This window comes from Silene latifolia, chromosome 9 (genome assembly GCF_048544455.1).
Source record: "Silene latifolia isolate original U9 population chromosome 9, ASM4854445v1, whole genome shotgun sequence".
In the NCBI taxonomy this organism is placed as follows: domain Eukaryota; kingdom Viridiplantae; phylum Streptophyta; class Magnoliopsida; order Caryophyllales; family Caryophyllaceae; genus Silene; species Silene latifolia.
Window position 1 is genome coordinate 5,606,194 of NC_133534.1, and position 12,027 is coordinate 5,618,220.

Genomic DNA, 12,027 nt, shown 5'->3' on the forward strand with positions numbered 1-12,027 from the left:
TCCAGATACTCCGTACTTGTTTCTTTCACCACTCCTGTACTGTATCTATTGCTATTGACCTGGCTGTTTACTGATAATATTTCCTGGTGGCACGCATCTGTCTCCTGGCTTTATCGTCAACTGGCGTTTTGGTAAAGGATCGCGTGTAAATCATTGGCTACCGTTAGATGCTGTATGAGGTTTGGGCTAATAGTTGACTATTGTGATCCTCTTTATTTTTGCTGCTGTAGCATACTCATAAATACTTATAATTTTACGGCCCAAACTACCAAATTAGTAAATAAAGTGGAGGTAGTTTGCCGGATTGGTAAAAAAAGTATCATTTGAGACAAATTGGTAAAAAAAGTGAAAGGTAGTGACAAATTGGCCAAAAATGCTACATATTGTTTTCATTTTCTTTTCTTCCAACTAAAGTGAACAAAATTACCCTCGTCCACGTAGCAAGTCCAAGCCGAAATTTTGAAGTCAAACTCGCCCGACAAAAACTCAACTCCTAACCCAAAGTACGTAATGATCCAACTCAACCCAAATTTGAGATAAACATTTCTTGCGACGTATTTAACATTTATCATAATTATATACATGACCTAAAAATGATACCAAAATAACTCGAGTCTAGACCTAACAAACGGGTTAATCGGCTCGCGTAAGTTTGGGTGCGCTACATTTTCGGATTAATTCAGGTCAGATCCTTTCGAGTTTCGGGTCTGTTTCGATATGTTGGTCGGGTCATTTTCGGGTCAAATGGGTCGAATTATTTTGGATCCGGTCATTTTCGGGTCAATGTTCGGGCTGGACGGGTCAATTCGGGTGTCACATTGAGGGTTTTAATTTGGGTCGGATCCTTTCGAGTTTCGGGTCTGTTTCGATATGTTGGTCAGGTCATTTTCCGGTCAAACGGGTCGGATTATTTTGGGCCCGATCATTTTCGGGTCAATGTTCGGATCGGACGGGTCAATTCGGGTTTGAAGTCACATAGAGGGTTTTAATTTGGGTCAATTCCGAGTCTCGGGTCATCTTTTTTGGTCTAGTCAATTAGGCGGGCAGATCTACTCATATCCGAATGACACATAATCAACCTAATTTGAATAAGTAAATTAACCCGTTCTTAGTCCTCGTAAACTTATAAATTTATAATAATAGCTCACTCGAACAAGTCTGAACCCAAACAATTAACCAATATTGAAACATATATTACATCTGACTAATATGCAAACATAAAATGACTTATTTGTCAGCTTTCGGATTATAAATTAAGAGTATGGCAAGGGCAGTTTGGTCATATCAAATTATTAAGGTAGTAAATTAAATATGGTGAAATTTTTATGGTCAATTTGTCACATTCTTGCACTTTTTTTACCAATCCGGCACAAGTTACACTTTTTTTACCAATCTGGCGATTACCTCCCACTTTATTTACCAATTTGGTTGTTTGGCCTAATTTTACGCAACGAACATTCATCGCCAAACGGTTGCGATCCTTAATGCCACCAGTATTTGAATAAGACCGTTTATATATCTTAATTGTGACTCTTGGAATGGAAAGATGTATTTTGCTGTTATTAAGCCACAGCAAGTGTTAATTGCATTTGTATTTCCAAGTTATTTTTTAATGCTAATTGGATCTTCATTCTCGGTAATGAGCAATACTAATGAACCGTTTTAACCCTTACGCTGCCCTCTTTTGTGTATATATTGAACCCTTTTCACTTCAAACAAATTAATCTCACTCTTCTTTTCCCATAACTATCTTCAATGGCCTCCCATCCAACTTTTCCGGATGATATAATGGTAGAAATACTACTAAAACTCCCTGTTAAATCTATTTTACGATGCAACACTTTGTCGAAGCACTATTACTCCCTCATTCATAGTCAGTACTTCATTCGTCGCCACCTTAACCTTGGTCGACTCAACGCCAATCTCTATGATCAGGCGATTGCGAGTCCAGTAGTAGGATCTGTACGCCTCTTTGATCGGATAGGCCATTTCAAGTCGTTGGATGATCTATCTCCCATTGTCCAATTTTTTACAATGTTTTTTAAGCGTTTAATTTGCGGTCCAGTGAATGGTCTCTACTGTGTGATTGAAGCAGTTTTTTCATTCACTGTTGTATTAAATCCGGCTACAAAGGAGCAATCCCTTTTTCGTCGTGCTCTTCTAAAACGCAATAATACTAAAGGAAACCAGATTGTGACAAAAACATATGAAGAAGCCATTCGACGATGTTATGCTTGTGGGTTTGGGTATGACGACACTACGGATGATTACAAGGTTGTTTTAATTTACGGGTATGCATCAGATACGGCTGAAGACTGCTCAATTATGGTTAAATCGAAGTTTTACATCTTGAACGTCAGCACGAGAGAATGGAGAAATTCTGAACAATGCTTTGGTATCAAAGCTTGGAACATCAAATCCAATGTTGGAATATTTGTTCACGGTGCTTGCCATTGGGTATATACTACGCCTTCTCATGATTCAGCCTACTCGATTCTTGCTTTCGACATGTTGACCGAGTCATATAGAATTATTACATTCCCTACCGTAAGAGATGAATATGATTGGTCTGAGGAGTGTATTATTGTCGCCTTCAACGGGTTTCTAGGTTTGGTCAATGCACATAGAGTGCATTATAGGAAGGCACTGTCTTCGTCATTCGATGTGTGGGCTATGATTGAGTATGGTGTTACTGAATCTTGGACAATCTTACATCGAGTTTCATTAAAACCAGGGATTGTGGGTCGATTTTCGGGGATAGTAGGGAACAGATTTTATGTTCGACAAAGTGACGGGTGGCTGGTTTCGTATGATCTCGACTCCAAAGATGAGGAACGTCATGGCATTTCGGATATAAATGTTGAAAACTTACTGCCATATGAGGAATCTCTTGTACGCATTGTTAAGTAAGATTATAATTCCGGCTATATGTTTAGTTATTAACTGGTAAAGATTGTGCTTTCCGGTGTTTTAGTTTTTTTTTGGTTTAAGTTTTTGGTAAAATTTAAATTTAAAAAAAAATGCTATTATAAGACGTTCATCATTCATGTTTTAATCAGATGATTATTATGGGAGAATGTTATCGATACTTTTTGTTGCATGAGAATTTCCTAAGAAATTGTAGTTGTAGATATGGACCATACTAGTGTAAGGCCCGTGAAAATTCACGGGCTGTTTTAAAAATTAAACTAATTTACTAAGTTTTTTTAAATGATATTATTGTTATTTTGAGTTTGAAAGAGTTTAAGTTTGTTAACAATGATTATATAACCTTGTCACACCATAAATTCTACTCACCGCCAGCTAATCATGTTTATCACCTTGCACTTATTCCTGTTGATGAGACACAAGCATGTCATTTTCCATCGGTAAAAGTGCGCAACCCGTCTACTCTTCAATCGATTGACACTGACCGTTGGTGGCTGATTGAGGTCGAAACTATATTCACTATCAAGAGGCCTTACGGAGCTGAGTCACGAAGAAAAAACCGGTTACTGTATTATGATGGCGGGGATTACAGTGTCGAAAGATTATAGTGTGACTTATCCTTCTTTTTGTGATAAAATGACAATGCTTTGGGCCTTGCAGATTTCGGGGTGTATCATCTTCTCGGTGTTGGTTTTAGGGTTGGGTTCCTCTGTATCAATTGAATACCGCTCAATAAATGCGCGGTATTTGTAGGGTGTTCACTTTTGTACTCGTATTACTTAATCATGCTAAATTAACACCGTATTAATTTTTCATATTTCACGACATTATATTTTGATATGAGAACAAAAAAATTGAAACGTAACCAGGAAAACTGAGTAAAATTGAACTGTGAAATAATAGTGGTATCTCACTAATTATTCATTTTTGTCCTTATTGTATTTTGTAATATGTATTTTTTAATTGAACTGTGAATTGAGTAATGTGCTGAAATGTATTTTTTATACCACAAAGTTAGTGATTCTAATTTATAAATTCTCTCAATTATTTTTTGTTATAAAAGTAATCAAAACGATTTTTATTTTTGTTTATACATAACATGAATAGTATGAGTCAAGTCATTATCAAATAATAGCATTAATAAAAGATTTAATAATTTAAAATTTTATTATTTAAACTTTAAATAAAATATTATGGTTTAGTATTTAGTGAAAATTATATAATTTGAATAAAAGATTAACTTTAATGAAAATAATTATATAATAAAATTACATTTTTAATCAATAATTACATTTATTAGTGAATACAATTAAATTATCAATAACTTTCTTATTTAAAAAGATGCTTTTTGAAGGGAAAATTTGTAAGTTCACCTATTCATTTACTCCCTCTATTTTTTTATATATAACTTTCTCACATTTCGAGACACTCCCTTCTCTTTTCAATATCTCTTAAAATATAAGACTAAATATTATGATATATATACTCATATGAAAGAGTTTTTCGTAAAGAATTTAATGGTATCATTTTTATAAGATGCAACACCTTGTCAAAGCATTATTACTCCCTTATTCATAGTCAATACTTTATTCGTCGTCGCCTTAACCTTGGTCAACTCAACGACAATCTCTACGACCAGGCGATTGCAAGTCAAATATTAGCCTCTGTAATCCTTTCTGATCGGAGAGGCCATTTCAAGGCGTTGGAAGATTTATCTACCATTGTCCAATACTCGTCAAATTTCTTTAAGCATATAATTTGCCGTCCAGTTAATGGTCTCTACGGTGTGATCGATCCAATTTTGTCATTCATTGTTGTATTGAGTTTGGGTATGAATGTATGATGACACTAAGAATTTCGGGTCTTGACCATGGAAAAACGGGTCAAGTCAGGTTGAGTTTTTGGTTCAAGTCAGAACTTCACAAGTCTATCTGTCTATCCACGAGAGAAGGGCACCTTCAAATAAATGACTTCTCATATTAACTAGTGGTTTAATACTACTGAATTGCTTAGGTATTTTAAACCAATCGAAAACAGAGAATAACAGAATAGTAAACATGTGAAATAACGTTTAAAAAGAAATTGGGACTAAGACGAGATGATGCGTACAAGGGATTCCTCGTAAGGGAGCAAGCTACAAATGCTACTATCCAGGATACCATAATTTTCAACATCCTTGGAATTGAGATCATATGAAACCATCCATCCCTCGCCTTCACTAACATAAAACCGGTCCCTAGTGATCCCCAAATATCGACCAACGATTCCAGGTGATAGTGAAACTCGGTACATTATTGACCATGATTCGGTAACACCATACTCTGCCATGACCCACACATTAAAGGACGAACATCTACCCTCCATATCCTCTTCAATGGCATCAATCAAAGCCAAAGATCCATGTAAGGTAGCAATCGATGTCGTATTAGACCCTACATATACATCTCCAACGTCAGGGAATGATATAGCTCTACTCGACTCCATCGACATATCAAATGCAAGAACTTGATAACCACGATGACAAGAGGAAAGAGCACTTCCGCGAAGAAACTTACATATCCAATGACAAGCCCCACTTAGAAAGACTCCAACAAAGGTTGTGATTTTCCAAAACATTTTACCAAGGTGTTCGCCATGATATCTCCATGTCGTCTCACTTACGTTGAAGATGTACATACACATGTCACCGAACATATTTGAGATCGACTCATAAATTATTACAACCTTATAGTTATTTGAATTGCCATCGTACCCAAAACCACAAGCCAAACATTTTTTAGGAAACTCATCATCTTCAAAATCATCGTTAGTTAGTGGTGTAATAGGGAGAAAGAATTCCTCCAAAGTAGCGGGATTCCATAGAGTTATGGCACGCCTATCAAACACATTCTCGCGATCGATAACACAGTACAGTCCATCAACGGATCCAGATATCATGAGCTTACTGACATTATCAACCAGGGAAGAAGGGCACTCCAATTCCATGAAACAGCCGGGTGTCTGATTAAAAAGACGAAAGGAGTCTACCATTGGACTGGCAATCAAGCGATCGTTGAAATTGTCGTTGAGTCGTCCAAGGTTAAGGTGGCGACGAATGAAGAATGGGCTATGAATAAGAGAGTAATAATGCTTTGAAAGGGTGTTGCATCTTAAGATTGATTTGACAGGGAGTTTTAGTAGAATTTCTATCATTATTTCATCCGGAAAAATTGGGGTGGATGCCATTGAAGATAGTTGTAGTAAAAAAAACTGTGAGATTAATTTGAAGTATGAAGGATTGAAGTGAAAAGAGGTAAATTTATACACAAAAGAACACAATACGAGGATACAACAGACCTTCCAACACTACCAATAAGAGGTAAATTAATCTTACCGAGATTAATGATCCAATTAGCATTCAAAAATAAATGGGAAATACAAATGCATTCAACACTTTATGAGACAGGTTAATAACGTCAACTACACAGTACACACATTCCAACACGGATAAGTCCCAAAAACCGACCAACAATCCCATGACCCATACATTGAAGCACCAAGACCTTTCCTTCGTATCTGCTCCTGGGGAATTAATCACAAAGCATTAAGGACAGCAACTGTCTGTATGCCCCTTGTGCATGGAGTTTTTGTACTCCACCAATATTTATGTGACGCGGCCTTACCTACGTTTTATTGTAAAACGGATTTTCTTAATAACTACTCTTACCCATTAATAGGGTTTGAATTTGAAAGATCAAATTTTTATTACGGGAAGCATCTATTTAATATTTTAATCTAATCTACTATGATGGTCAGCAAATGTGGAGTCTAGGGGACCTCGGGTTCAAGCCTTCGCAAAAACAATATTGTGGAGTGCTTAATTGTTTATGGCTTAAAGGCTAAAGTTATTCCTTCTAGACTTGGAGCACATGTACTATATGGATTTACCTAGTGCACACCATTCACCGAAAATAACAGTTGGACAATTACTGCAAAATTATAGGACATACTCCGTAATTAATTTAGAGGATATGCGCGCTAAATAATATAGATGATTTAATTATTATGCGTATTATGCTCCTGCAAGTTGACGATCCTTGGGTAAAAGTATAAGACCAATCTTGGTTAGAAAGTTGAAAGCGAGTACGAGAGAGTTGTTTGAAATGCGCTAACTGATCCAAGCTAGAAACGAGTGAGATTCGAATTGTTGGCAAGTGTGTATTAATGGTGTGGAGACTAGACCTGGTAAAATGGGCCAGACCCGAATGACCCGACTCGAAAAGGCTGACCCGAGACCCGAAAATGACCCGAAATTGCTTGACCCAAATATGTCCCGAAACCCGAATTGACCCGACCCGACCCAAACTCGGCCCGAACATTGTCTGACCCAATATTGACCCGACCCGAGGTGACCCAATCCGAAAAGACCCGACTCATAACTTACCTGATCCAAATGACTTGAAGTGACCCGAAATGACCCGAAACGACTAGTACTAACTCATATTAATACTATATATATCAAAATAAAGTTTCATTGGTTACAATAATCCCTAATAAATGGTTAAATTTGCAAAATAACCTTTTTTAATCAAAATAGTATTAACTTAAGTGCTTAGCCATTAACTCAAAAGCAACCCGACCCAAAATGACCTATACCCGAAAATGACCCGACCCGAAATGACCCGACAACAGGTCACCCGAAATTAACCCGAAACCCGAAAGTGACCCGATCCGATCCAACCCGACCCGAAATATGTGGCAGACCCGAAATAACCCGACCCAAATTGACCCGGCCCGAGTGACCCGTTTTACCAGGTCTAGTGGAGACCCAAGGTGAACGAGTTAGGGTTTTGAAGTTTTTCACCGGCTCTCATACCATGATAATATTAGACAAAGAAGGATTGCATACAAGCTATGTATTCATAGCCACATTATAATTCAATTCTAAAACATTCAAAAAAGTTCTGAGTGCTCCGTCCCCGTCTATCGGTGATGTCCTTCTCTCAGTTTGAGAGCTTTCGTTTTCTGATTCGTTTGCAGTTTTCTAATAAGTCAGCAGAAGATCAGCGTTGTTATAGATCGTTATATATATGATTTTACATATTTTGTCCGATTCATGGCTACAATCATCACGTCAGAAGAAATGGATACTCGTCAAGGAAGATTCGGAGACCCTCTTATGGATGAAAGCCTTTTGCGGCGAATCGATGATAGAGACTCTGTTGCAGTGTTTCATTCTTTGAACAAGAATTTATTTCCTATGGTTGTAATCGATTTGTATCCGATTGAACTTGACATATGTTGTAAATGCCGTATGACTTTTTATTAATGATAATGATCTTTTCTCAAAAAAAAAAAAAAAAAAAATCAAAAAAGTTAATAAAGTTTTATATAAGAATAAAAAACTGAAAAAATAATTTCAGGCTACTAAAAAAGCTTTAAACATATTATAATAATAATTTAGTTAACATATTTGTTTATGTTGCATGTGAAAATATAATTGATAAATGATCTTCGTTTTTTTCCGATTATACTTCGTAATTTTGTATGACCGTATCTATTACGTATAGATATTCATTTTATTTGTCACTCAGTAATAAAATACGAGTACATCACTTTAGGGACCAATCAATCATTCGTGACATTTAACAATTATCATCGTGTGATTGTAATTATAAACAAAAAACTGTTTATTTATTTTTTTTCCAGCTAATTTCCTTATAACATTGTCCTAATGTTATTAGTTACTTAATTAGTTCGGTTAATTTTTAATTTGCATTGGGAAATTTCAGACTTACTTGCTACCGACGGTGCGTTAGTAGCAAGCTAAACAATTTTAAACCTACTAACAACAAATTACTACTTCTTATCAATTTCGGAAACTTGTACACCTAAATCCTAATATGACTTTAATTCGACTTCCTTACATCATATGTATATATATAAAAATGAATTAATCCTTTCTCAATTAAAAAACATTGCAAAAACCCTACTTCACAATCACAATCACAATCAAAAACATTGTATTACATTCATAATAACTTTGTACGTAATGATGAAACAAGAAGCCATGCAAGAGCAAAAGTGTCCTCGTCTCAAAATTCGAGTTAATATGACCAAAATTCTTTCCAAGATGGACCAGCTTCGAGATCAAGACTCACAAGCCGTTCTAGGGCAAAAGAAGTTGAATTTGATTCTCGACTTGGATAACACCCTCCTCCATGCAAAAAGAACTAAAAAACTCACGTTAGAAGACAAGCGACGAGTTAGGGACGACTCGTGTGAGCTACACAAGGTTGAAGATGGATCAAAATTAGTCAAGTTACGGCCGGGTGTACGTGAGTTTCTCAAGAAAGCTAGTGATATGTTTGAGTTGTCTATCTATACTATGGGGACACGTGACTATGCTCATACTATGGCGGATTTGCTAGCTCTTGGATCGAACCAAGATGATGGTGGGTCCGTGTTTTGGAAGAAGATTATTAGTAGGGAGGATTGTACTCATGAGGGGCAGAAAGGGCTTGATATTGTGTTATCGGATAGACGCAATGTTTTGATCGTTGATGATAGGGAAGATGTTTGGGAGGAATCTTGTAGGGCTAATGTTATCAAGATTGCTCCTTATTGTTTCTTTGAAGACGAGAAAAGAAAAAGGGAAGTTGATAATGAGATAATTACAACGGATGATGAGCTTAAGAGGGTTTTGAGTACATTGAGTATGATACATCACATGTTTTATGAAATTAATAATGGAGATGGAGAATACATGAAAAGAGATGTGAGACGGGTTCTTGAAAGCGTTCGAGATCATGAAGAACAAAAGAAGAAAGACGATGAAGAGTCATCTCGACGTAAAAGGTTGGAAGAAGCGAAGGCCCGACGTTTAATCATTAGGTTTTGTGCTCCGGTAACAAAGAGGTGCAAGAGAGATGCAACGATGATGACATCAGTTAACAATTCTTCATATTTAGTCTAATTACAATATTTCTTGGAGGATTAAAGTTGTTAAAATATGATTGTTGATACTCAAGTATTTGATTGTAATTAATTATTGTTGTTTTTCTTGTTTATAATTATATGTTAATTAATCTTTGAGTAAATTGAGTTATAAGTTGTAATTCTTGAAGCTCATAATTGCATTTAATTAGCACGGTGTTTTAATTCTAGGTTAAAAGAATTTTATTGATGAATTTTACGTATGCATGAAATCTTAATATGGCGAGTACAGTACTCCGTGTATGTATGAGAATGAAGTTCCTTCTTACTCATTGTTGTCTTGTAAATTGATGTTATGGAAAAATATTAGTCTCATTTTATAAATCAAATTACTCGCATCATTTTATGAAATTTAGCTTAAATAACTAAATCTTAGTTGACAACATTATTTATGCATTTTTAGAAGATAGTCAAAAAAGAAAGGGAGATGAGTTTTACTTCTGTGAATCTTAAAACTTTGTATAAAGATCACGTTTCTTCTTAACTAAGAAGGATAGTTATAGGGCGTTACCGGATGACGTCCAAATTGGGTATCACCCTCTTATATATATTCTTAACTGAGGGATTCCCACTCACCCCATGTGAGAGGGTGACGCCCAAATAAATTGAATGTCATCCGATGGCGCCCTTTCATTTTCCAACTAAGAATGATACTTGTATAATTATGAACTTATTACTGTGTTACAGTCGATCGTGTATCGAGTTTCCCTAACACCAACGCCCTTGTTGGTCGATTTTTGGGGGGTTTAGGACCTATTTTGTGTAGGAGAAGAGTAAGGCGGTGTCGCAGTGGTAGGGCTAGAAATTGACCCCAAGCGGGGACAAAAAATCTCAATGAAGGCGAATGGGTAAATGATTTAAAGGAAACTCGAAAAAAAGTGGAAAAATTTAAATATCTAATTTCTTTGAAATTTTCGACCATCAGCAGAAACGAGCGCCCTTGTTAACCCCTCTCTACCTCCACTACGTCATTGGCGGTATGGTTGGTTTTGTACGATCTTCATTCCAACTCCTCCAAATCGGTCGGGTCAGAATAAAGATCAGGGTGAACACAAATCTCGGTTGGGTTAGAATCAAAATACGGGTTAAAACTATTTATTGCGTAACACACATTTATTTCTTTCCTATTTTAGTTTTTTTATCCTATGCCTAGTGGGCATAGGTTAGAAAAACTCATATAATTATATTCATTACATATCGTACCTACATTAAATTATTATTTATAAAAATTTAGGCTCGGTATTTTTCAGTTGAAAAGAGTTAAACTGAACTAAGACTAAGTTTATCCAAGGTCTTAACATGGGTCTCAACTCTCAAGTTAAGATTTGATAGTGTCTTAAGTTAAGACTTGCAATAAAGTGGGTGATATTTGGTTGGGTCTTAACTTGGGAAATGGATCCTCTCCATTTTCTTTCTCTCCATTTTCTCTCACAATCTATTTAAATAATAATTACCCCTTCACCCTCATTTCCCCTTTATTTTTATGCGTAAATTTAGAACCGTTAGATGTTGCCAAAATGCGATCCAGACCATTCATAGGAACTTGCCTCTCCATTTCTTTTTAGGAAATGGAGAGAAATTGGGCTCCTTAACTTGAGTCTTGGAATCTTAAGACCCATGAATAGTGTTTGGTGAGGTGAAATGTGAGTCCTATTTATTGTAGTGTATGTTTTTTATGGGTTTTAAATTTTTAATGCTTTTTGTGAGTTTTAAAGGATAAAGTGGAATAATATAAGAGTATCAAGTGAGTCTTAAAAATAAAATATCAAATCTTAAGTTAAGACTCGTATTTTAGTCTGAGGTAAGACCTGGATAAACTTAGCCTAAGAGCTGAATTAAAGTGATGTAATAGTTAATTTTTAGATTGATGAACTAAATTGAACTGACTGAAGATGAATTCAATTGAATGGCCAGATGGGTGAAATTACGTAAAAAAAAAACAGCTATTTTATTTCGAAAAATGGAGTCGGGTCAGTAAGTGGATTATACATCCGATGTATTACCACCAATTGCTTAGTTTTTGAGCATTACAATAAAGTTTTCGAGTTTTGTTTTAAAGTTTCTGAATTTTATTATAAAGTTTCTGAGTTTATTCAATTAGACATTAAGCTCAAAAAATTACAA

At 35.8% G+C, this 12,027-nt stretch overlaps 3 protein-coding genes across 3 annotated transcripts; 2 read left to right on the top strand and 1 right to left on the bottom strand.

Annotated features, from left to right (window-relative positions):
* Positions 1-1,755: 1,755 nt before the first annotated feature.
* On the top strand, positions 1,756-2,910 carry LOC141600509 (F-box protein CPR1-like). The gene has a single exon (XM_074420751.1). The coding sequence runs from the start codon at positions 1,756-1,758 to the stop codon at positions 2,908-2,910; it is 1,155 nt and encodes a 384-aa protein (XP_074276852.1).
* Positions 2,911-5,016: 2,106 nt separating this feature from the next.
* On the bottom strand, positions 5,017-6,153 carry LOC141600510 (F-box/kelch-repeat protein At3g06240-like). Its single transcript, XM_074420752.1, has one exon. The coding sequence runs from the start codon at positions 6,151-6,153 to the stop codon at positions 5,017-5,019; it is 1,137 nt and encodes a 378-aa protein (XP_074276853.1).
* A 2,806-nt stretch (positions 6,154-8,959) lies between these two features.
* LOC141600511 (RNA polymerase II C-terminal domain phosphatase-like 4) lies at positions 8,960-9,883 on the top strand. The gene has a single exon (XM_074420753.1). The coding sequence runs from the start codon at positions 8,960-8,962 to the stop codon at positions 9,881-9,883; it is 924 nt and encodes a 307-aa protein (XP_074276854.1).
* Positions 9,884-12,027: the final 2,144 nt, after the last annotated feature.

Bases quoted from the DNA above. Each gene is read 5' to 3' on its own strand.
- LOC141600509 (XM_074420751.1), top strand. From the start codon at position 1,756: ATGGCCTCCCATCCAACTTTTCCGGATGATATAATGGTAGAAATACTA.
- LOC141600510 (XM_074420752.1), bottom strand. From the start codon at position 6,153: ATGGCATCCACCCCAATTTTTCCGGATGAAATAATGATAGAAATTCTA.
- LOC141600511 (XM_074420753.1), top strand. From the start codon at position 8,960: ATGATGAAACAAGAAGCCATGCAAGAGCAAAAGTGTCCTCGTCTCAAA.